The sequence below is a fragment of the Natator depressus genome, chromosome 7 (assembly GCF_965152275.1).
Source record: "Natator depressus isolate rNatDep1 chromosome 7, rNatDep2.hap1, whole genome shotgun sequence".
Taxonomy (NCBI): Eukaryota; Metazoa; Chordata; order Testudines; family Cheloniidae; genus Natator; species Natator depressus.
The window spans coordinates 92,970,943-92,997,279 of NC_134240.1; the positions used below are offsets into that span (position 1 = coordinate 92,970,943).

The 26,337-nt window shown below is 41.6% G+C and overlaps 1 protein-coding gene across 1 annotated transcript in view; it reads right to left on the bottom strand.

Moving 5' to 3' along the window:
• Positions 1 to 212: 212 nt before the first annotated feature.
• The window catches only part of KIF11 (kinesin family member 11), a 32,646-nt gene continuing 6,521 nt past the window's right edge, over positions 213 to 26,337 (bottom strand). Inside the window, exons 3-23 of the mRNA XM_074959083.1 lie at positions 21,939 to 22,071; positions 21,709 to 21,806; positions 21,550 to 21,628; positions 20,959 to 21,144; positions 20,751 to 20,875; positions 19,383 to 19,473; positions 17,676 to 17,918; positions 17,431 to 17,526; positions 16,620 to 16,708; positions 15,177 to 15,264; positions 13,371 to 13,559; positions 10,834 to 11,041; positions 9,192 to 9,364; positions 8,595 to 8,717; positions 7,618 to 7,776; positions 6,994 to 7,133; positions 5,134 to 5,413; positions 3,774 to 3,996; positions 3,378 to 3,529; positions 2,908 to 3,024; positions 213 to 454 (exon numbers count right to left, since the gene is read on the bottom strand). Of these exons, the coding sequence (XP_074815184.1) occupies positions 329 to 454; positions 2,908 to 3,024; positions 3,378 to 3,529; positions 3,774 to 3,996; positions 5,134 to 5,413; positions 6,994 to 7,133; positions 7,618 to 7,776; positions 8,595 to 8,717; positions 9,192 to 9,364; positions 10,834 to 11,041; positions 13,371 to 13,559; positions 15,177 to 15,264; positions 16,620 to 16,708; positions 17,431 to 17,526; positions 17,676 to 17,918; positions 19,383 to 19,473; positions 20,751 to 20,875; positions 20,959 to 21,144; positions 21,550 to 21,628; positions 21,709 to 21,806; positions 21,939 to 22,071 (3,118 nt within the window). The 3' untranslated portion in view covers positions 213 to 328. The remainder of the gene's footprint in view (positions 455 to 2,907; positions 3,025 to 3,377; positions 3,530 to 3,773; positions 3,997 to 5,133; positions 5,414 to 6,993; positions 7,134 to 7,617; positions 7,777 to 8,594; positions 8,718 to 9,191; positions 9,365 to 10,833; positions 11,042 to 13,370; positions 13,560 to 15,176; positions 15,265 to 16,619; positions 16,709 to 17,430; positions 17,527 to 17,675; positions 17,919 to 19,382; positions 19,474 to 20,750; positions 20,876 to 20,958; positions 21,145 to 21,549; positions 21,629 to 21,708; positions 21,807 to 21,938; positions 22,072 to 26,337) is intronic.

Genomic DNA, 26,337 nt, shown 5'->3' on the forward strand with positions numbered 1-26,337 from the left:
TATTGGTTTGTAAGAAAGGGAAAATGGCTAGAGAAAGGCTCATTAGCATTATAAGCTTTAGATTTTAAAAGTCTTTATTTAACATACAGAGCCATAATTTGAAGTTTTAAAAGTCTGTAAATGCCATGTAACTAAATTATAGCATATGCTATGTAACTAAGTTACAGTGTATAAAAACAATTCAGACAAAAAGGCAGGACAACTTCCTAGAAAATTTGATTTTGCAACAATATCTCACTATATACAGCACCTGAAAATGGTTGAGAAAACAGACTGAACAGAAGATCAGAGGTAAGTTTTACAAATGCAATGGTCTGCATTAAATATCTTAGTTCAGTGCTTTTAAAGGAAGCTTAGACTTGGGAAGAGATTGTTCTGTTGTCTCCTCCATCTTGGACCTCTCCAAGATGCTTGTAGATTTGTTCTCTTTATCCTTTTTTACACTCTTTTTGTGCTGCAGGGTTTAAAAAAGTACCCAGTTAGTATTACACCTTCACACACAATGCTAAAGAATGCAACATTACTCTCTATTTTCTGGTTGCCACATAATTCTGCACACAATACTCAAAGCATAAAAAATTATACAGGACAATTTTCTGAAGACATTTGTTAAGATTTATTCTTTAGAACACAAGAGAGTCTTACGAGCCTAAGGCATTAAGATTTTCTCCTTAAGATCAAAAAGAAGATACCTCAAGGAATTCCTGTATGTGCCTAAGAACTGATTTGTTGGAAGTCATTTCTTTAAAGATAGTTCTTACCATAATTAATGAGAGGGCACCCTTAGCTATAGTGAGACAAGTTTATAAACAGCACACTTTTATTGCTAATGAAAGCAAACCAACAATTACTATTCCATCAAAAAGAAAAGTCTAAAAGGTTGTGCAGTTAGATTTAAATCTGATTCTTGTATGCAAGTTTAGATGTACCCTTCAGGCTTCTGATAAGTTACCAGTTATTCCCGAGGGAATTCTGCGTCACTGTGTACGCACAGAATTCATGTCCCCCGCAAAAAACATGCGCACTGCCGTAGTGCTGCAGAAGCACTAAAGTTACGCTGTTTGTCCACCAGGGGCTTCTGTGGTGCCAGAACAGAGAGCAGCAGGCCATAGCATCCAGCAGCAGATAGGGAGGAGGAGAGGCTGCATTCCTCACAGCGCCCTCCCTGTGGGGCCAGGTGAGGAGATATGGGATATGGGGGGGAGTGAAGCAGTACAGACAGAGCGGGGCACACAGGGCTGCTGGGGGTCACAGATTGGGGTTCAAAAGGACTAGTGGGGGAGACAGACTGGGGTTGGGGCTGAATGGGAGTGAGGGTGCAGTGCCACATGAGGATGGGGGGACTGAGTGGGGGTGGAAGGTCTCCTGGGGATGAGGGGGGGTGGTGGTGGTGCAGGGACACATGTTGACAGAGACAGATATGCCCGACTGAATGGGAGAGACTAGGAGTCAGTCTGGATCTGCATTGGGAAGGCTCCCCAACTCCCTGATCCCTCCCCACAAAACACACTTCTTCCACCCATACCCAACAACCCTCTAGGTTCACTCCCAGACTCCTTCCCACCAATTACTTCCCTCCCCCTCAGCTCCTCCATTACCCCAGACTCCCCTAAGCTTTTGCATGGCTTCTGAGGGATGCAGGAAATATGTTTCTGTATTGTAGTTTAAATGAATTATTCAAAAGTTCTGTATTAATATGCCCAGTAAGGATCTATTTGTCAAAAAACATTTCCTGAATCTTTTTTGTTGTCTGGATTGTTACAGACATACTTGCTGAGAAGTATTTTGAAATAAATTACCAAAATAATTGAAAGTAGTGTGATTAATTTGTGTTATTTTGACAAATAAAATACGCAGAATTTTAAAGTATTGTGTGCAGAATTTTTAAATTTTTGGTGCAGAATTCCCCAAGGAATAACCAGTTTAACCCTTTGTGTTTCATATAGGCCCAAACAAGGTGAAGCAAACATGTACTATCAGGTGTTTAAGGATACACCAAACAAATCCTCAGAACATTTGATCTCCCTCACTGAAACAAATATTGATATAGTAGTCCACATGGACAGCCTAGAAGATTGCCTGTTTAGTTTCCAAGTCACATTGGAGAGGTTATGTTCAGCAGGGCAAGTATTTAATCCCTGGAGTGCTGCAGTGATTCATGACCAGATACTTCTTTTGCTAGAGTCAGTTAAGAGGTTTTTGCAACTCTCAAACCTCACCCTCCTCCAAGGACCTCAACATCTTAAAAGAGATCCTATAACTAGACAGTACAAAGCCTTTGAAAGCAGCCCACCCTTTAACTATCCAAAACAGGGCTTTGGAGCGGAGCCCGGAGCTGGAGCAGCAGGTTTTTGCCTGGAGCTGGAGCGGAGCCAGAGCACAGCTCCAAAGCCCTGATCCAAAAGGGATTATGGGTGAAATTAGAGCAGCTCTGAATACTTTACCAAGAAGAGCCCATGGGTTAACACTAGTCAATAAATAAAAAACAAACAACAAAACAAAGTTTACCAGTTCCCTCCCCAGTGGAGTTGGGAGTACTAATCTGTTGCAAAGCCATTATGGTAGATGTTCTACATCTAATCTAATGCTGCGCTGTCTCATGTTAAAATACATGAGTTGATGTTCCCCTGTGCCGGCTTCAATTTTAAGAAAAACTTAATTTCAGCTGAGTTTGATGAAAAAAATCAATTTAAGGGGGGAATTTATTGGATGTTTCTTTAAAATTAAGATATATGAAGTCTCAAATTGATATTCTGAAGGACTAAGTCTAGTCACAAACCTACACTGACAATGTTACACAAGTTCTATTAAAAGGCATGTCATTTAACTACTTCTGACCCTATTATAGAAGGGGCACCATGCTTCCTGGTCAAATCCAAATCTGTCTGCAACATTTGTGGAAATTACCTGGAAAAAGGGAATACCACTATTTTTTTGACAGCACACACTTGTGTCCAGGGAAGATTTATCACTGAAGATACTTTCGTTAAATTCCTGCACCACCTCTTCTTCCTCCAATGAGTCCTAAAAACAGAAATGGCCAGTTTACATGAATGGCTAAATTCATAAGGGATTTACAATCATTGATTATGTCCCTAAAATATGTGGTACAATCTTTACATGCACAACTATCAAGCAAAAAAGACTGTTTAAACATAAGACTTGGTTTTATCCCATCCTGTGCATTTCCTGAGCTTTGCATGGACACTCACATTGTAACAGACGAGTGCAATGCAGAATGTAAAAGCTTCCAGAACTCCGTGTTTACAGAGTTGAACGGAAACACTTTTAAAGTGTTGCACTAACTGTTCAATCCCATATCTTCTGGATGAGTGGTTACAAAATGGAGCCTTATATTTATACCATCTCACGTTTACCTGATCCACATGCTCTACCACCTTTGCTGCACTATTTAATGTAGCCATGAGTTCTGGTTGCTGTCGTCTCAATTGCTCAAGCAGCAGGTCACGAGGTTCTGTTCTCACAAGAGTCACTGGATACAAGTAGTCTTTTCTCTGTGGAGTTGTCCCTTTAATGAAGTTGATGTAAAAATGAATGGAATTATTAAACACTTCCATCTTCCACTTCAGTTACATCTCAGATTTCATATTAAATGAAATATAAGAAGCATTCTTTGAAGACATTCTTGTCCATATTAAAAAAAATCCAAGACTATCAATCACTTCATGCTCCCATTAGTTTTAGCTTATGAATTCTGTACTCAAGTGGCTTGCTGTGAGATCATTCCCCTTCCCATCCCCCACTGTGAATACCTGTTGGGATATCCACTTTAAGTTCCTCCTGCAGGAAGGCATTAACCTGAGTCAATCCATACTGTGCTTCCTCATGGAGTATCAGTTTCTGCTCCAGGAACATCTCCTTATCATTTTGAATCTGGTCAAGGAGGCTATTCAGTGACCTCTCTTCAGCAGTTTTCTGTCTGTTAATCTGGTCTGTGACTGCAGCAACCGATGCATTACAGCTTTCATTTGCATTCTGAAAGACAGAATACCAAATTAACAATAAAATTAAGGCTAAGGTTTCTTGCCTAACTGGTGGAGCAAAATCAGTTACATTTCAGGTTGTGTCACTAAACTTAAATGTGACCTCAAATTGAAGAGTTTGGCCATGCTAATTTATATTCATTTTGAGAGCAGTATTTAGAATAGTCCATTGCTTGGAACGTACATGCTATCCTTTGGGAACAGATGTCAATAGCTAGTCATAGGAACACAGACATTGCCATGCTGGATCAGACCACTGGTTTTTCAGATTCAGGATCAAGTCTCGAACAGTAAATAGTACTAAATGCTTCAAAGTAAGATGCAAATAATTGCATATTGGACAATTGTAGGATAAAACACCTGCAAAGGGCTAGGAAGAAAGTTTACATTTTAGAAAGCATTTTTAGCCCTTAAGGTTGTAAAGAAAGTCTTCCAGACATGAAGACACCTGGTATGCATAGACAGTGTTTTCTTCCTGAGTCTTCAGACAGCCTGAAACATTTAGCTGTGAATTTACTCATTGGGGTGTTAATTCTGAAGTCTAGTGACACTTTAAAAGTCAGTATTAAGCTAGCTCACTATTTATTTTAGCAGAGGCATGGGAAAGGATTGGAAGTGAAATCCATGGATGGGAGAGTTGTTACAGGGAAGGAAAAAACAGAATGGGGAAGGAAGAAAAATAAAGGACCAGAAATAGCAGTAACCCTGAAGGGGAACATTTTCCCCACTGACTGATGCCAAATCTAACAATGATAATTAAAAGGTTAGCTACCACTTGAAAGCCATATTCTATACTTGATCACTATGCAAACCCTCCCACTGGCAGGTCCAGGGTTTGGGGAGAAGCATCTCTCCCTGTCACTGCCCTGAGCACTGCTTAATAAGCAGCTGCATGACTGCGCAGCTTAGAGGGAACTTAGGTGGTTAATATCATGTATCAAAAGATTGGGTACTTGATATTACAGGAAACGAGAGGCAAGCCAACCTCTATCCTGATCAGGAGGCCTGTAGCATAACAATAGTACTGTAGAATGATATACAGATGACTTTGGATTTGTATCTACACATATTCTACTTTCTGGTCCTCTCCACTGAGAACTTTTCATTACACTATGAAGTTATCAGTTACCTTCTGTAAACACTGAAGTTGTTCCAGCTCACTGCTGAAGGAAGATATCTGTTGATCAGTAAGGCAGTCAATCTTAGTATTTGCAGATTCAACCCATTCATTTGTCTCCTGACACACTGTGGTGAGAGTTCTGCGAAGTTGTTCGCAGCATTCAGTGGACTCCTTCAGCAACTTTTTATCTTCCCTGTTTAGCTTCCTGATCTCTCGTGAGAAGTTATCCAAAGATGCAATGTATTTGTTGTGGTGGGAAGTTGTACAACTGACTAGGTCTGTAGTTTGCCTGCACGAACAACAGATTCATAATATAGATCAGAGGATTTGGAAATGCAGATTTAAAAACATTATGCATTTAATATGATTTGACAACAGCAGCAGTGACAGTCTAATTTCAAAGTAAACCAGATCCAGTCTTATTATAATAAGATGACACTGGAATGCTTTCTATTTAAGCTATTTATGCAGTAAAGTTTTCCCTAACCACAATCTAGTGCAGTGGTCACCAACCGGTCAGTCCTAGAGGATCTGCCAGTCAATTGTGATCTCTGGTGGTGTAGTGGGGCTGCCGCTAAGGCAGGCTCCCTGCCTGCCCTGGCCCCACGCCACTCCTGGAAGTGGCCAGTGCAGCCCTATGGTCTCCATCCATCCGCTGCTCCTGCCTGCAAGCACCGCCACCGCAGCTCTCATTGGCCAGGAACGGGGAGCTGTGGCCAAAGGGAGCTGCGGGGGCAGTGCACAGAACCACGTGCCCCTGCCCCCTTCCAGGAGCCACAGGGGCTCGTTGGCCCCTTCTGGGAGCAGCGTGGGGCCGGGGTAGGCAGGGAGCCTGCCTTAGTGGCAGCCACATTGTGCCGCCGACCGGTAGCCCCTGGAGGTAAGAGCTGCCTGGCGGGAGGCCGCACCCCATATCCCCTCCTGCATGCCAAGCTCCAGCCCTGAGCCCCCTCCCAGAGCCAGCACTCCATACCCCCTTGTGCACCCCAAGCCCCAGCCCTGAACCCCCCTGCACCCCAAACATTCTGCCCCAGCACTGAGCCCCTCCCAGAGCTTGCACCCCTCACCCCCTCCTGCACCCTAACCCCCTGCCCCAGGCTCAGCCCAGAGCCCTGTCCCACACTGCGCACCCCTCAGCCCCAGCCCAGAGCCTGCACCCAACCCGTGAAAGTGAGTGAGGGTGTAGGAAAGTGAGTGATGGGGCAGGGGGGAATGGAGTGAGCGGGACGGGGCCTTGGGGAAGGGGCAAGGTAGATCCTGAGCGTAAAAAGGTTGGAGACCTCTGATCTAGTATTACTGCGAGATTTAATAAGTTATTACATTCATTTTGGCCAAGATTTTCGAAAGTGACTAAGGACTGTGGGTGTCCACTTGACAAGTCTTATAAGGACCTCAGTTTTCAGAAGGTACCAAGCACTCTCCCTAGGAAAATCAGATCTTTTCCAAGGGTCTCAAGTTGGGCCCCTACAAGTCACTAGCCACTAGTTCATTCAGTGAGCTCTTATTTCAAGTGATAGATTAATTTACTACTCATATAAACTAATTTGCGTGCAGAACTGAGTGTAAGCATGCAGCAGTAATCAGGGAGCCATGCCCAGACATATCTGATGACCACTCACAAATGTATAGTTCCTGAAAAAAATGGAACCTCTTGATTGCAAGATGCATAAAAGTCTCAACTTTGAGCAGAAGTTAGGTCCAAATATCCTCATATGTTGGGGAAATCTGAATCAGGATCTGAATTTTGTGGCAGGACCCACCTCTAACAGGTAGGACTTGTCCAAAAGAATGTACTGCACGGTAATCTACATTCGTGGTAATCTATGTAAGACAATGTTGTAAGTATATGAAAAACAATATATTTCTTACAGATGGACATTTTCCTGGGCAACAGCAATAGTGGTCTTCAGGTTTCCACCCTTTTTAGATACACCACTTAAATTCTGCTGAGTTTCCTGAACCAACAAATTCAGCTGGCTTTGAAGAGAAGCCATGAGTTGGGTTGTGCCCTATTAAGAAAAATGCAGAGTTATACACTGGACGGGGTGTTACCTGCCTCAAAGCCATTAGCACTTTCAACATTAATAAATTAAATGCAATAGACTTCTTATGGAAGGTATTATATAGCACACCAAAAAGTAGAATATATTTTAAAGCCACAACCACCAGTTGTGCTCAGGAAAGATGTAAGCAACGGATTCACTTAGATTTTGGAGTGTGTTGTGAGCAACAGTTTAGCAACAGCTATAGGTCACTCCAGGAGCAGACGTGATATTTCCACCTCCCCCACAAAGCTAGAGAAAGCATCACAATTGAGGCTGATTAACAGAAATAGGACAAGCAAATTAAATGAATGGGAAACAATGGTCCTAGTACTGACTGATGAACCAAGTATGAAGATCTACTACAGATGAGTTTAAGTCAAGCCAGGTGAAAAACGCTAGGTACAAAATGCTTAATTCCATCTTCTTGTTCTAAGAAAAAGGGTGATACCTCTGTAAGTGCCAGCTTTGCCAGCTCTGCTTCTTCCTTTAAACTCTCACAGTCATTCTGAAGTTGAGCCAGAACACTGGTTATATCTTCCTGTAATTTATTCAGAGCGAGACAGTGTTTTGTAAAGAAGGTGTTTGTTTCCTCTTTATGTCCTTCCATCTTTAGAGGGAAATAAATTACATGAAGGTTAGATAAGGAAGCCATGAATTACGGTAGTTAAAGTGGAAGTTTTCATAAACCCAGTGCTATGACCATACACTGGTTATACCTATACAGAATCTCTATACCCTGAAGAGCTTGCAGTTTAAAGGTACTACTGAATAAAGTATGGTGGACAACCGTACAGTTGTTGGACAGTTGTTGCAGGTAGGCTTTGCAGAAGTTTGAAATTAAAGAAGGGAGGTTGGTATATTAGGCAAGAGGCTGTTCTAAACATAAGGAATGGTGTGAAACAGAGCACAGTAGAATGAGGACAAAAGAGGAGATGCTTGGGCAGGACAACAGCAAAATGCACTAGAATACTTCAAAAGTTAGAACATAAACTACACACTGAGGAAGATAGCAAGCCAGTATAGATGCTCTAGATAGGGGAGATGTGGTCAGAACAAATGAAGAAGAGCATTTTGGATAAACTGCAGGCAAAATAAATGAGAGCGGGAGGTTTAAGCAGTGGTCCTTTCTTTTATCTAAAACCTTGAGGAGCCAAACTTTGACATTCGGACAATTGAGATTGTACTGATGAGGGGAATACATGAGCACACAAACGAAGAGGTCACTAATGGAAAAGCAGATGTGGAAGTCAGAGAGGTAACAGACGAACCCATGGGGCGGAGTATGCAGATGGGCAAGGCCAGATCAAAGATGGAGACTGAGATGAGAACCCTGGGAAGAGTTACTGAGAAAGTGGTCAGTAAGCTAGGTGAACTAGAAGAGCACAGCAAGAAGTCTGTGTGAAAGCAAAATATCCATGCATTTACCTTTTCTGCCACAGCTGAGTAGGTCTTGATGTTATTCTGAAACTGGCTGTTTATTCCCAATACAAATTCTACCACAGGTACCAGACTACTTAATGCTCTTTCCATTCCAGATTTATGCTCTTCCTAGAAAGGATGGTGGGGAAAAAAAATTAAAAACCAGACAGCTCCTCAATTCAAGTCTGCAAGAGATTATTCAGACTCATTTGAATATATTCAGGGCCCTGTGTGTTCTGCAATTGCAAAATTTGCTCCAGAATCTCCCTTGCTGTAGAATTGTGCTCCAGAATCTCAACGATCGTTAGAAAAAAAAGTTTCTAGACCTTCTGTTTGGGAAGATAGCCTTGAACATGTGAACAGAATATAAGACAATACCAACCTACTTCTAAAAAGCCTGCAACAATGACCCAGGTGTGACTGCCCCCATCATCTTACTTAAAGCTCTATAGATTCAGTAACCATGCAACTGAGGGCTCTGAGACAGCTACTGAATTGAAAGTTATTTTTATTAAATTGACTAGACCAAGTTTATGGAGGCCCTTTAAGAGTAGGAAAGATCCATATTCCCAAAATAACTCAAGAGCATCTAGATTAACTAACCATCAATCTCTTCAACTCAGCTTTATTTTTTACTGATCGAGTCTCCTGTTCTAGTATTTTTTCAGAAACCCAAGAAGTTTCAGCAGACAGCATTTCCACAACAGAGGCAAAAGATGAAGATACAGCTGATGCAATAACATTAGTGGTTGAAGAGCTGGCAGACAGAAGGTCACCTGCAAAGGTAAACAGAACATTACAAACTTTGTAAAGTTTCCCCAAGAGTCCTACGCCATAAGAGGATAAGGGTTCATGTTAGGATACGCTAATAATGTGGTAGTAGGACGACCCATCACTCTCACAGATCTTGGGAGACAGGCCAGTCCTTGCTTACAGACAGCCCCCCAACCTGAAGCAAATACTCACCAGCAACCACACACCACACAACAAAAACAAAAAGAAAAGGAGTACTTGTGGTACCTTAGAGACTAACAAATTTATTTGAGCATGCTCGGCGGTCGCATAATAAATTTGTTAGTCTCTAAGGTGCCACAAGTACTCTTTCTTTTTGCGGACACAGACTAACACGGCTGCTACTCTGAAACAACAAAAACACTAACCCAGGAACCTATCCTTGCAACAAAGCTCATTGCCAACTGTGTCCACATATCTATTCAGGGGACACCATCATAGGGCCTAATCACATCAGCCACAATATCAGAGGCTCGTTCACCTGCACATCTACCAATGTGATCACGTGCCATCATGTGCCAGCAATGCCCCTCTGCCATGTACATTGGCCAAATCGGACAGTCTCTACATAAAAGAATAAATGGACACAAATCAGACGTCAAGAATTATAACATTCAAAAACCAGTTGCAGAACACTTCAATCTCTCTGGTCACTCGATTACAGACCTAAAGGTGGCAATTCTTCAACAAAAAAACTTCAAAAACAGACTCCAATGAGAGACTGCTGAATTGGAATTAATTTGCAAACTGGACACCATTACATTTGGCTTGAATAAAGACTGGGAGTGGATGTGTCATTATACAAAGTAAAACTATTTCCCCATGTTTATTCCCCCCGCCACTGTTCCTCACACGTTCTTGTCAACTGCTGGAAATGGCCCACCTTGATCATCACTACAAAAGGTTTTTTTTTTCCCTCTCTCCTGCTGGTAAGAGCTCACCCTACCTGATCACTCTCATTACAGTGTGTATGGTAACACCCATTGTTTCATGTTCTCTGTGTATATAAAATCTCCCCACTGTATTTTCCACTGCATGCATCCGATGAAGTGAGCTGTAGCTCATGAAAGCTTATGCTCAAATAAATTGGTTAGTCTCTAAGGTGCCACAAGTACTCCTTTTCTTTTTGCGAATACAGACTAACACGGCTGCTACTCTGAAACCTAGGATAAGAACAGTTTGCCCTGGCCAGAAACAGTGCCTCTCCTCAGTCACAAGTGCTGCCCACAACAGAGCAAACTGAAGCGGACGTTTGGGCATAACCTTTACTATATGGGTATGACTGCTCAACTTGGACTACCATTGGTGTGACAAAATTCAGCTCTAGTATTTTAGGTAAAGCCTGGTCCTTATGTCATGCCATATCAATTTTAGGAAAATCTTTGGTATTTCTGCTGCACAGAGTTCATGTTAGCAGTCAGAAGATAGACTGATATAAATTTGTTACACTTACCAACTAAATTAGTGTAAGATTCTATCATTTGTTGCTGTTTCAAACTGTTCTCATTAACAGAATCTTGTATTTTGCTAAACAGAGCATTCATTTGTCCTGCAAATCTCTGCTGGACTTCTGCATTGTGTTGATCAACTACTTTTTTACGATCTAGTTTTGCATGGAGACCAGACACATCTTTTGTTGTTTCTTCAACCGTACTAAGCAACTAAAAAAAAAAAAAAAAAAGTTACACTGTCAATCTTCAGATGAACCACCTTCAGCCTCAAAACATAACCAAAGGGTGTACTATAGTCTTTGTTTAACTTAGATGACGAAAACTTAAACATATTGTTTAAAGTAGGAGTTGCATCCCTAGAGAAGGGAAGCCAAGAGTTTACATTAATATGCTTAGTATATCACTACAGTTAATTTCTTAATCCTTGTATAAATTACGATCAGGTGCTTAGGCATTCAGAAAATTGCACACAAGACATTGTTTACTCTTACCAACTTTGAGAAGAGACACACCAAGGCGTTAACATCCCAGCAATCAATGTCCCCAAAATAGGACAATAGGAAGTGAAGGAGCATGGTGGCATCCCCTCTCTGAAGTGTAAATACATGGATGACTAGGACTCTGACATTTAGGTGGTTTCCCACTACTTTTGCAGTGAATAATATAGAATTTGACAATGTATTTTGCCTGCCAATTACTCCCGAGGGCATTCTGCGCCAAAAACGTAAAAATTCGGCACCAAAAAAACCAAATTCTGCGCATAATATTTTAAAATTCTGCAAATTTTATTCGTCAAATAAATGTGGAGGCTCCACCATGGCATCGGGGAGCACAGGCCACTGGCTGCACAGAGGTGGGAGATCACTGTGCAGCTTCCCCCTCCCGGACATGAACTCAGTGGTGAGGCTGCACCCAACCCTGACACAGAGCAAGGACCAGACCTGCCCCAGAAACACCCCAGGGCCCTGCCTCTCTGTGCCAGGTGCAGCAAGTGTGGGCAGGAAGGCTCAGCAAGGCAGGATCCAAGTGTGGAGGAGCATAGTGTGGGGGGATCCAGGTGTGGGTTGAGAGGGCTCTGTGTGTGGCAATCTGGATGTGGGCAACTCAGTGGGGGATCTGGATGCACAGGGACTTGTTGGGGGGTTTGGGTGTAACGGTAATGAGACTCAGCAGGGGAGTCCAGGTAAAGGTGGTTGGGGATCATCAGGGTGGAGTCTAGATGCTGTGGGAGTGGGGCTCGGTGGGGATACAGGTGCAGCTGGTTGGGGCTCAGTGGGGTGGGGATCCAAATGCGGGTGGCTCATCAGGGCGGTCCAGGTGCAGGGGGAGTGGGGCTCATCGGGGGGTAGGGGGTGAGGCTCAGCAGGAGGGTCTGAGTATGTGGGCATCTGGATGCATGGGGGTTGGGCTGATGGGGGAGCAGCTCCCTGTACAGGGATCCCTCCCCCTGAAGCTGAGGTGTGATGGGTGCAGGAAGCAGAACAGGCGAGTTTGCAGAGCTTCCTGAAGCTGGGGGAGAAATCTGGGGGTGGGTTTGACTCATCTCCGGATGCCAGGACTAGCAGCTGAGTCTGGCGCAGGGTAGGAGCAACTAGCCGGGTCTTCCCCAGTCCCATCCCCTGCCCCACAGTCATTTACCTCTCTGCCAGCTGCCCTGGGCACCCAAAACATACTGCTGGGAGGGTTGCATGACCAATCTTGTGGCTTCCCTTTGCTTCCCCATCAGAAAGTCATTTTTCTGCAGGGAAGCAAAGAAGTCTGGGTGGGACATAAATTCTGTGCATGTGCAGTGGTGCAGAATTCCCACAGGAGTAGCCAATGCAAATAAACCATCTCCATTTGTTACAAGAAAGAACTCAACAGGAATATTGGTAAAGAAGAGTTATGCTGGGTAAATATAGATACAGGAATTATCACTTTGAAGAAAAAGCAAAGTTTTCTACAGCAAGTCACTGCTGTAAGAATTAAGAGCAGTACTAAGCATAAAGTTATCAATATGCCCCAAAGTGTAACAGTGGCATGTAACACTGGTGAGCAGTTCACTCAGTTAGTACAACAGGTTATAGGACTTTACTGCAGACCTCCTCTATGAAGTAAGTGTTTGCACCCTAGTTCTCCCCCATAGTTTTACGGGACAGTTTATCCCATTTGGGGCTGGAAGTCATCTCTCAAGTTGCCATGTAGAATAAGCATTTGCTGGTTCACTGCACTCTGGGGTGATGCAGACTGGACAACACTGGAGCTCAGAGATTTTAGGGCAGGATGACTTTGAGGAAGGCAGCATGCTGGTTAGTGAATAGTCAACCATCAAACTGTCACAAACAAACTTGCCATCTCAAGTGATGTCCCCTCCCCATCACTGTGGAGTGGGTCAGTTCATAAGTCTGTTCCAGTCTTCAGTTTTAAGATCAGCTTGCAAGATACTGTACCAGTACAGTTTTCACAAGTCATTCCCTTAAAAATTAAGCATATTATCGATAGAATTGCTTAGAGAGTATGGGAAGTTACACCTCCAATTAGTTATCAGAAATGCAATAACCTTGCTAGCAGTGCCATGCAGCTTTTCTTCAGTGTTCTCCAACGCTGAAGCCACATATTCCTCCTCCTCAAGATGAATCTTGGTTTCTTGCAAGTTTTTCTGAGTGTCTTCCAGTTCTCTTGCCCTGATCTGCAGATCCGTTTTGCATTGTTCAAGTTCATTTTTATTAGCCATGAACAGCTCAGTGACCTAAAGTGCAATTGAAATAATGCAGTTAATGAGGAGATATTGCTTTTCAGAAATCTGAAGAGCAATTTAGTCATACTTCCAAATCATATATTCATTAGGAAGAATATCTTCTCCCCCAACAATGTGACTTATGCCAAATTATCAGATGACTGGTCAATTACAAATGCAGTCTCAGTTCTAAGCAGTATGTTTGATATTTGAGACCTTGTACACCAAACTTGAATATGTCTCAAAACAAGTACCAATGACACTTTTCTCCAAAACAAGAAAACATGATTAATCACAAGGAAAAAGTTCTGCAGAATAATTACATCCACTTAAGGTTCTCCCATTAAAATCAGCCTAACCAAATACCTGGAGGAAAAAGATTCAATTAATATTACTTAATTTAGCTAAAGGCAAGACTTGTAACATCAACATTTGATAGCTTTGTAGTTCCAAATCTTGGAAAATAATGTTTCTTATTCTCAGATATAGCCTATTGTACACGTGCAATGAAAAGTCACCTTTTCTCACACAAACGCTGAAAAGTAAATGCTAATCCATCCAGAAAAGAACATTTTAAGAGTCCAATTTTTTGTTGAAAATCCATCAGAGCAATTTTAAGCTAAGGCAAGCTTAAGAACCAAGTGTAATATTGCATTATGCTGTTATAAGTTACCAAAGTGAAAAGCCACTCTTACTAAGAAGTTAGGCACTGGGTTTCCCTTTCAAATAATTATTTTTGATTAGGAGGTTTGAAGTTTAGCTTCAGCCTCACACACTGACTAAGCACACTCTGACTAAGCTCTCTAAAGTACCATTGGTATACAAACAGCCTTTGTTTAGAGCTGGTCACAAAATGCCAGTTTGCTGAAACCAAAGTGTATTGCAAAATTGAGACTAGTTAGATGAACTTTTGTTGAATCTCAGACAGTGCTCCATCAGAACCCTGTTGGCCAGGCAGGTTTTCTTTAGGAAACTTGTCTGGTTCCCTTCCAACTCACCTGGGCTTCAAGGGACCACAGCTATAGGGCAACCCCACATTGCCAGGGCTTCCAGAATCTAGGATCCCAGCTACACACCAGGGAGCCATAAGAAATCTGACTTGACTGGGGTTCTCAGAACTTCCAGGCTACAAAACATTCAGTTAGGAGCCTGGAGGTCCTGGGATAGGCTGCCAGGATATGTGCTCCAGAGCAGCCCTGGGAGCTCCTTGGCAGTGGCAAAGCTGACAAGAATGTCAATTTCATTCAGCAACTACTAGGCTATTCTGTTTCAGAAACACCATGCATTTGCTTTTGAAATAATTTCCCCCCTGGATTTCCGGTTTGTCAAAATTATAGCAAAAAACTGGTTTAGATCCAAATTGGAAACCAAGTTTTGAAATCTCAATTTCTTGCAAACAAGATATCCTGAGCTTCAGACAGCTCTACCTTTGTTCTTTTCTGATTGAACATATTCAGTTATGCAAGAACTACAATCATCATCAGAAAAATTTAGATTTACAAGATGTAAACTCACAGTGATAGGTTTGGAGTTTCTAAAAATATCACAACATCAAGCTCCTCCCTTTGATCCAGTTGTCCCCCCCAACTTCTTGTTTGCAGACAAGTATTGTTAAAAGACTTCACTTACTCTTTTCACTTCTTCCTCCATGGCACTAATTTTATCAATATACTCTGCAATTTGTTCCTCTTGAACTGTCACTTTTCCATTAAGAGCTCTAAAACAATAAGTGTAACATGATTGATTTAATAGTTACCTAATGCTTCTCATGCTGCATGGTTATTTTAATGGTACTTTTGTCCTAGTTTCCATATAAACTTTAGAATCATACCACTGGAAGGAACCTCGAGAGGGCATCTAGTCCAGTCCCCTGCACTCATGGCAGGGCTAAGTATTAAGACCATCCATGACAGCTGTTTGTCTAATCTGCTTTTAAAAATCTCCAATGAGAGAGATTACACAATGTTCCTAGGGGATTTATTCTAGTGCTTAACCACCCTGATAATTAGGAAGTTTTTCCTAATGTCCGACCTAAACTGCCCTTGCTGCAGTTTAAGCCCATTGCTTCTTGTCCTCTCCTTAGATGTTAAGGAGAATAATTTTTCGCCCTCTTCCTTGTATCAACTTTTATGTACTTGAAAACTGTTATGTCCCCTCTCAGTCTTCTCTTCTCCAGACTAAACAAACCCAATTTTTTCAATCTTTCCTGATAGGTCGTATTTTCTAGACCTTTAATCATTTTTGCTGTTCTTCTCTGGATTTTCTCCAGTTTGTCCACATCTTTCCTCAAATGTGGCACCCAGAACTGGACACAATACTCCAGCTGAGGCCTAATCAGTGTGGAGTAGAGTGGAAGAATTACTTCTCATGTCTTGCTTACAACAGTCCTGCTAATACATCCATAATAAGTATTATTCATTCAAATGCAACAAAGATTGATGCCAGTTTGATTTAGACAGTATAATGTACATGAAGAACCTTGTGTTTCTTCCTTCAGATGCATTATTTATTGACCAATGCACTCACAGGTATTCTGAGGCAGATAAGAGTTTAGAGCAGAAGTCCCCAAACTGTGAGGCATGCCCCCAGTAGGTGGGTGCAGAGAAACGTTTGAGGGCCTGGGCCAGCCTCTATGGGGGGTGAGGAGGAAGCACCACCCAGCCACAGCCCTGGCTCCTGGCCCCACCCCCCATCTCCACACCTGCCCCTAGCCTCAGCTCCACACCTGCCCCCAGCCGCAGCTCCATTCCTGAAGCCGAGGCTGGGAGCAGAGCCACATCCGGCCATGGGCCTGGCTGCTAGCCTCCAATGTGGCCCAGCTGCGGCTCTGCTCTGCTCCCGGCCCCAGCCTTGGCTGTGCTCCCAGCCCCACCCCCACCCTCGGGGCACAGACAGGGGTAAGCGGGGGTGGGGTTGCAACCCTGAAAAGTTTGGGAGACTACTGGTTTAGAGAGACTGACTTTGTACTAGGTGCAGTTCTTACAGGTACAAATGCTCCTATAAATTATGTTACATTTGAGGATGTGGTTGCTATGCTTGACACACCGGGTTTTGCAATAGTCAAGGACTCACTCATAGTTTTCAGCAGAAATGTAGATTCCATTTTTCTCTCGTGCAACAGCAAGATCTCGTTTCAGGCGTTCAATTTCCTCTGTATATTCCTGTAATAAAAATGATCTGTAAAAGACCGAAGATTCCAGTTTGATAAATTACATCTCTACTTTGATTTCGAGTTAGCAGGTGGCTGTAACGCTGTAAGATGTTTTACACATGCTCTTAAGAAAAAACATTATTTTACCTTTCTTATAAAATTTAAGTGTTAATACTTTTAGTTTCACATCTTGAAAGCAGTTACAGCATTGCAGAACTTCTCATTAAATACATTTGATTGGGTGTAAAGCGACAGTGCTCAACAGTAAAATTTAACTAGGCAGTGTCTAACATCTTAAAATAATCACCTATAAAGTTCCCTTCCTAAGGGTCAGTTTTATCTGACATGCTGTGTTATTTGTCAAACCGTACTGACTTATCTACCATATGAGACACTGGGATGCTTGTGTCTGAGCTGAGGCATCTATTGTGTTAATATTTTGCCAGATTTTAGTTGCTACCATCTGATAGTTCAGCTGTCTAAGTCTCCTTGTGAACAGGTGTCCACATCAAAAGCTGTAACCAGTACTCTGATTGGCAATTTCAGCAAAAGGGCCAAAAACTGAATCAGTAGGGAGATTCAATCCTTAAGACTGAACACCCCACTCATCATTAAAGAGGTGCCTACAGGACAGGATGAAATGGTAACCATGCTAATTCTCAGCAATTTGGCTGACCTGACAGAAATAAATTTAACTAGCCTTCAATTTGTGAAAGCATACTGGACAGTTACCTTAATGAGAGCTCTTTTTGTCAGCTTCTGGTTAACTTCAGGCTTATTCATGATATTCTTTGCTCTATGTGCATATTCTAGAGTGCTCAAAGTTTCCTGTATAAAAGTACAAAGACAGACACATGACCTCTAGATGAAGGTTTAAGATTTTAGTACTTTATCTGAACTTCTGTATAATTTTCAGACTGCTGGAATAAGTGTCCCACTAACGACAATGTAGGATGGATCAGCTTGCAAGTCTTTACCTCAAGATTTACAGATGCAGGAGAAACTGTGGCAATTATAGATGTTTTTGTACGTCCTCCAAGAGAATCTTGCAGGATTCTAGTGAGTTTAGATTCCCTGTATGGAATATGTGGGGCTCTTTCTACAAGAGCAGTAATAACTCTCCCCAGAGTAAGCAGAGACTGATTGATATTTCCAGCTTCACGAGCTCTTTTGTCAACTGCTCCAGAACGACCAATGTTTTCACTTCCTGCAAGATCAACCTGAAAGGAGAAAAAAAAATGAAATCTGTAACTTACTGCCATCAGAGTGCAAAAGGCAGACAACTCCTATCTTATAAAGCTGAAGATAAAGAATGATTCCCAAAATATTAATATGCCACCATGCATACAACCTAGCTTTCCTAAGACTTAGGAGTGTTTATTGTATATTCTGCTCAATGGCTTCATAAAAACGTAAGAGCTGCCATACTGGGTCAGACCAATAGTCCATCTTTCTCCACCAGTGGCCTGTACCAGGCCTTTAGGGTGGCAATTATGAATAGGGAATTTATGGAGTGATCCACCCCATTTCCCACTCCTGGCTTCTGATAATCACAGGTTTAGGATCACCCCAAGTATGGGGTTGTGCCCCTGACCATCTTAGCTAATAGCCCTTGTTGGACCCATCCTCCAAAAAAAGAATTGGATAATTCATGAACCCAGTTACTTTTGGCAACCACAACATCCCACAGCAGTGAGTTTCACAGGTTAATTGTGCAGTGTATTAAAAACACAAACAAAAAACAAACAAAAAACCCCCCCAAAACAAAACAACTTCCTCTTGTTTGTATTGTAAATTTGTATTATAAATTTTGCCTATAAATTTAATCACGTAACCTGTTTTTTTAATTCTATGAAATACACCTCAATCTGTTGCTTGGTTACAGGCCCATGCAATCCAATCTGGTAAACCTGGTTCCCCTAGGCTACAGACAGCAGAGTTATCCTATAGTGCTTCCATTTGAATAGAAGACCATCCAGATTAATGACTCCAGATTGCTCTCTATTGTTAGTCCTCTGCTGGGTGCAAGTATTTCTCCTGACACGTCCTGGAATACCAGTCCAAGATGAAGGCACAGATATTTACAGTCAAAATAGCATTCACAAAACAAACTGAATTTGGTATTGCTACATGCAGACATATACTAATCAGTCACACCCACCACTTATTTATGCAGGACACAAAAATGCATGGTCTAACAACATAGGGCCAGATTTTTAAGAAGGTACAGACACACCTAGTAGGATTTTCAAAAGCATTTAAGGCTATGTCTAGACTGCATACCTTGCAATGGAACAGCTGTGCTACTACAGCAATGCTGCTATAAGGTACGCAGTGTAGCTGCTCTTTGCAGGCAGGAGAGAGCTATCCTGCCAGCAAAATAAAACCACCCTCAACAAGGGGCAGTAGACCATCCCCCACTGAAAGCACTATCTACATTGGCGCTTTTTGTCATTAAAACTTTTGTTGGTCAGGGGTTGTTTTACGCCTCCCCCCCCCCCCCCGACCTCTGACTGACAAAAGTATTAACAACAAAAGTGCAGCGTAGACATAGCCTAAGCACCTCTCCTATGAATTAATGTCAGCTGTTCAGATGAGACAATGAGGCAAAACTTTCTTCTTCTAGTTTGTTATTCTACGATTGTCACCTTCATAGAACTCTGGAGTTTAATGCAGATACTTACCAAGTTTAGTTTCCCAATTTTAACAAGCTCTTCTCCATCTATTGTAGTTTCTTTCATGTGTATGGTGACTGAAAACACAGAGTGTGAACGACTGCAAAATAAGTCGGTCAGTTTAAAACAGACATCCCAATAAAACCAACTGTTCTTTTTGCAAGACAATCACCGATAAAGTGCTACTGATGTCAGTGGACTTGTACCAGGGATAAGTTTGGCCCTTTGATTTTTTTTTTTTTTTTAAAATAGATGGGCACTTTTCTAATACATCATCTTATTTTACAAAGTACGCTTCTAAATAGGCACTTTACAAATAAGAACCTCTGAAAAGCACTCATATACTAAAACATAGAAGGGGCAGTATCAGAAAATTCAGCCCAATGTTTAGGTTTCAGGAAAAAAATTTAAGACATAAAAGCAATAAACTCTACAAATATTTTTACACACTCAACTTATAAAACCTTTAAAAAAAGAAAATGAACATGCCCTGTTGTGTTTGTAACCAATGCACTAGGTACACACAGGTACGGTACAGGAGAATCTGAAAAATATTTTTATTGTCCAAGCTATGTAAATACAAGCAAGCAGTATTCAGGAATAAAAATTTAAAATTCAGTTTTTAGCTAAGACATTAGTAGAGCTTAGGACTTATTTTTAGCTTGACAAAAAGGAGTACTTGTGGCACCGTAGAGACTAACAAATTTATTTGAGCATAAGCTTTCATGAGCTACAGCTCACTTTAGCTTGACAGTATCCCATTTACAAGTCTCACCACCAGTGTGACATTGGTAAGGGATATGCAATAAACACTGGATGCACCACAAATATGCAGATGCTTCTGACTGAGAACATGTAGATTTCACAATACATAGAAACACACAAGCAGAACAAAAATTATACTCCTACAACCAATTGGAACTATGGGAAATTTAGATATAAAGTAATGATCCCAATGCCCTTATCTGACTTAGAGCAGATTGATATTCTTACAAAGTAGCAGGAGCCAAACAAGATCAGAATATCTTGCATCTCTGGACATCATGAGTGAGTGAGGAGGCCTCATCTAGAAACAGCCCCTCAAAAAGAGCTGCTTCCAGGTATATGACCCCGCAGGCATTTTGTCTGCCTGTGTCTTCCAAAAGCAGAATGCTTCCAGGTGTGCCTGTGTTGTGCTGTATACTCTCCAAATTTTGCAGGGTGATAGAGGCGTGACTTACAAAACCACTGTAGAGCCCTAATCTTGAGAGCCTAAACTAATATGGGGACCACAAGCTCAAGCAGGGTTCAGTGTAATTTCAAAATCTTTGACTGTTTTGGTCACACCAGGTTTGTTACATCAAAAATATTAAATCTTATAAGAGGAAAGTTTTGTACCTAGAGTATGCATTCATGTAAGTAGCTGCAGTTGTTCTTTTCGCTGCTCCTCTTTCCAAAATCTGATACACTTCATCCTTGTTGTGCACAGTTATTTCTTCCAATCCTTTGATAATCACACCCCTCTGTCAAGACGGGATTTTATGTTACACATCTTTAGTCAGTCATTCCAAGAGCCCCACTTAAGTTTTAGAATTCAGATTTGTACCTTGTTACGGGGATCATCAAACATTTGCAGTCTCTCCCCTACATCAGAAGAGGGATTCAAAAGATCAAAAAGCTCCTCGTTGTAGATTTCCAACAGGGAGACTTTCACAGAAAATTCCGTACCATTGTCTGAAAGTTTTTCAAATATTTGATGCAGTGTACGGGGGATTATACCAGCTAGTGGATCCTATAATTAAAGCACAGATGAGTTTATTAAATACCAGTGCCAAGAAAACACCAAAGAGACGGTGAGAATAAAGAGGAGAATTAAGTTTAGGGAAATCAACATAACTTGTTTTAAAGATTAGAGTCTGACACAAATAGACCATTTTTCATAGGATAATTTTCAGAGCTTGCAGATAGATAAACCTGATTTTGTTTCAAACCTAAGAGAATATTTATAATTTTAAAAAAAGATGGTTAATGGTAAACTCTTAATGTTAGAGTAGGTGAGTGTGAAATGAGAGCTTTAGAGTATTTGCAAAAGACCAATTCCAACCAAATTTTCATTAGCTACAGCTAAGTCTTCTACAATATACTCTCATTGAATTACAATTCAGCTAACGAGGTTTTAATAGGAGGTCAGATTTACCTCTTCCCATGTATATTCTTCATTAGGTGATCTCTCCCCTTCCATTGTGAAGGTTTTTCCTGTACCAGTTTGGCCATAACTGTGTGGCAGAATTTGAAGATTAAAAGTATATACTTGAAACTGAAGTTACATGTTAAGAAAGTAGTTTGGGGCACTTACGCAAACACGGTACAGTTGTATCCCATAATAACTTCATCCAAAATAGGACAGACAACATTCCGGTACACCTCAATTTGTTTTGCTTGAGCTCCGAAGACCTGTTGAGGCAAAGTCAGTAGATCACATTTAGCTACACTCTGATGTGTTTCACCAGTTGAGGTTAGCACATATTTCAATTCCATGACTGATTATTTAGAAATCTAGAAGTCAGTGACTCAAAGAACAGTTACCATATCAAACGTGTAAGTCTTTCTTGATGTTTTATCAGTTACTCCTCCAGTACGGACGCTAACTTCCTTTCTTGCATGGTCACAATCTACAACAGCATGGGCGTTTGCTTTGCGCTCCAACACATTAAAGGGCCTAAAAGACAAGATTTAAGAATACATTTCTCTCATCAGCAAGGATATGAATCAGGTTTGGCTAAGTGGTACTTGTATTTTGGTTTAAAAATCCAAAAGCAGCATAGTGCTTATGCAGTATAAACCACAAAATGCATTTGCTTAATCTAGGGGAAGTTTCCTCCATTTATCTTCAAACCACTAAAGAGTATTTGATGGATATTTGGCATGTTTGCAGCTATTCTGCTATTTGTGCATGCATTTTCAAAAAGTTTATTGCCTCTAGAACACAGGAGACACACGTACAATAATGAATGTGAACTAAAAAGTGCAGTTTTATTTAGACTTGTCAGTTTATCTAACAATATGCCAAATTATATTTCACTAAGGGTTAAATATACTGCATAATTCTTATTGTAAACACCTTTATAAGAAAATCCTGAATGTAGCGTGATCCACCATGGATCCCTAAACTTCTACTAAAGTTGGTTTGATATGGGGGATGGATTAAGTTTCTCATTGGACTGATTGCTTGCATACAATTGAGAAAAGAGGGACTCAACTTCATCCCACGTTGATGGCCTTTGAGGAAAAGAATATCTTACCCAGTTTAAGGCACCATGTAAATTTACAATGCTTATAAAATAGAGCAGTAGATATCACCAGAACCATTTTAATGCTGATGCATTATTTCCATTATGAAGACCTACTCACAAGCACTTAACTCTTTGTGTGTGTGTTTAAAGCAAAAGAGCTTTCTAGATACTAAAGGGCAGGGTGGAGAGAAAAAGTTTAAGGGATTTTGGGGAAGTTTGATAGAAATATGATTTGTCATTTAATGAGTTGCTGTCTTCAAAGGACAGAAGCTACTAGAGAGTCCTGGAATGGAGTTCAGTCCAAGGGACTAGTTTGTTATAGGGATGTCCAGAACTGTGGGAATAACCCTGATACTATACTTATGGAGTCCAGGTAATATGTATTTGCAACTAAAATATATACTGATGTTTAGCGAGAAGAAGGCAGAACAGAATTTTTGTCTGTTTGTTGTGTGCGTGCTTGCTGTGTGCCTGCTTGATTGAAGTTTACAGTGTGGTCTCTTTTAGGGGCTGAGTGCTGAGCCAAGCAGCCTGCTAGCTAGACTGAGGGTTTACTAATGAGGTTCTAGCTTCCTATCCTTGGATCCCTACTCCCTTGACAAGGGGGCATGGCTAATTCAGGGAGAACAGGAGTTTAAAAACCAGCTCCTAAGCAACCAGAGAAGCTAACGAACAGCAGCAGCAAACATGGTAGTTTTGAGAGGGAGCATGACAGAGACCATGAGAGCCATGTACACCTAACAGACAGACTCTGACTTTAGGCCAATAATGCCCCCCAAAAACAATTAACAAAACCAAACCCCTGCAAGAGTAAAAATAATGCAGGCAGAAGTCCAGCAGCAGAGTGGGGGCTATCCAGTTTTTGCACTGGATGCAGCATGTAAGATTAGCTGTCTTGTGGGCAGGTGGCATATGTATTCCTTTGGAGCAAGAAACTCATGCCCCTCAGAGACAGAGTAGGGGCTCTTGAGACCAGAATAGTTGAACTGGAGGAGCTAAGGGAGCTAGAGGTACATAGATGAGACTTTCACGGACACAGTAGAGCAGTCCCACCCCTGGTGTGAAAGCCTTGGTGCTGTTGGAGAATGAACATCTCAGGGAAGTCAAACATCAAGCTGGAGCAAAGGGAAATAATCCCATAGTTGGGACCTTCCTTCCAGATGTCATGGTATCCTCTTGCAGTGACGAGAGGGAACCCCATTTATTAGGAAGAGACCAGCAATAGTAATGGAGGATTAAATTATTAGAAATATAGATAGCTGGGTTTGTGAAGACCAGAAAAACCACATGGTGAATTGCTAGTCAGGTGCAAAGGTTGGAAACCTCTCAAGACATCTAGATAGATGTATGTTCAATGCTGGGGAGGAGCCAGTGGTCATGGTACATGTAGGTACCAGAGACATAGCAAATGGTAGAAGAGAGGTCTGAGTGGCCAGATTTAAGATGCTAGTTAAAAGGTTGAGGTCCATGGCCTCCATGGGAACATTCTCTGAAATGCTTCCACTTCTGTATGCAGGGCCAGTTAAGACAGGCAGAACTGCAGGGTCTCAACGCATGGAAGAGATAATGGTTTGGGAGGAGGGATATAGGTGATTAGGAACTAGAGAACTTTTTGGGAAAGGAGGAGCTCCATCTAAACCAAAATGAACCAGACTGTTGGCATGTAAAAATAAAGAGGTCAGAGGAATTTTTAAACTGAGAGATGGGGAAAGCAGAGAGGTGCAGAGGAGCACACAGTTCAGACTGAGACATCCCTTAGTGGAGGATTTATTAAAAGGGATACTCTATTTCCTAAGAGAAGAGGATAGAAGGTGATAAAGTGCCACTGGGAACTGAAAAAGAAACAGTCAAACAAAAGAGTCCCATTCAGTCATCACAAAGACAAATAACTAAATATTGAGAATTTTTACAAGCATTCGTACACAAATTCTAGAAATCTAAATGTTAAGATGGGCAACCTGGAGTGCCTGGTCTTAAATGAGGATATAGATATAATAGGCATCACAGAAACTTGGTGGAATAACAATAATCAATGGGACACAGTAATATCAGGGTACGAAAGACAGAAATAACAGAGTAGGCTGTACTAAGAACATAAGAATACACAAAAACAGGGGTCAGCAACCATTGAGAAGTGGCGTGCCAAGTCTTTATTAATTTAAGGTTTCATGTGCCAGTAATAAATTTTACATTTACAAGCCCACCCTCCGCCCCCAACAGAACCCCAGACTGGCAGTAGGCTGAGCGGTCCTGGCCGCCAGCCCCGCTCATCCCGCTGCAGGCTGGATGGACGGAACCCCGAGCTGGCAGCCAGGACCCTGACTGGTAGCAGAATGCCACTAAAAATCAGCTCTTGTGCCGCAGGTTGCTGACCCCTGCATAAGAACATAAGAATGGCCATACTGGGTCAAACCAAAGGTCCACCCAGCCCAGTATCCTGTCTGCCAACAGTGGCCAATGCCAGGTGCCCCATAGGGAGTGAACCTAACAAGTAATGATCAAGTGATCTCTCTCCTGCCATCCATCTCCACCCTCTGACAAACAGAGGCTAGGGACAGCATGGAGGTGGAGGCATGGCACTATATGTAAAAGAAAACACAGTCAAATATAGTAAAAACCCTAAATGAATCAAACTGTACCATAGAATCTACATAGAAAGAAATCCCATGCTTGAATAATAAGAGTATGGGAGCAGGAACATACTACCGACCACATGATCAGGATGACGACAGTGACTGTGAAATGCTCAGGGAGATAAGGGAAGCTACCAAAAATCTGAAAACATAGTAATAAGGGATTTCAACTATCCCCATATTGACTGGGCACATGTCACCTCAGAACAGGATGCAGAGATAAAGTTTCTAGACACCATTAATGACTGCTTATTGGAGTAGCTAGTCCTGGAACCCAAAAGGGGAGAAGCAATTCTTGATTTAGTCCTCAGTGACACACAGGATCTGATCCAAGAGATGAATATAGCTGAACTGCTAAATATTAGTGACCATAATGTAATTAAAATTTAAAATTCTTGTGTGGGAGTTGGGGGTGAGGGGAAATACCAAAAATGGTACAGTGGTGGGTTTCTAACTACGAAAAGGAAAACTACACAAAAATTAGGAAGCTAGTTAAATGGAAATTAAAAGGATCAGTCACGAGAGTGAAATGCCTGCAAGCTGCATGGACATTATTTAAAAATACCATAAATACAGGATCAAACTAAATGCATACCCCTAATAAAAACAAACAATAAGGTGACCAAAAAATGCCACCATGGCTAAACAGAAGCAATAGCAAAAAGACATCCTTTAAAAATTGGAAATTAAATCCTATTGGAAACAGAAATGAGCATAAACTCTGGCAAGTCACATGTAAAAGTATAATTACAAGGGCCAAAAAAGAATTTGAAGAGCAAGAGGCAGGACACAGAAACTAACAATTTTAAATTATTTATTAAAAAAAGGGAAGCCTACCAAACAATCAGTGGGGCCACTGGACACTCAAGTTGCTAAAGGAGGACTCACAGAAGACCTGGCCTTTGTGGAGGAGTTAAATGAATTCTTTGTATCAATCTTCACTGCAGAGGACATGAGGGAGATTCCCACACCTGAGACATTCTTTTTAGGTGAAAAATCTGAGGAACTATCCCAGATTGAGTTGTCAGTGGAAGAGGTTTTGGAACAAATTGGTAAATT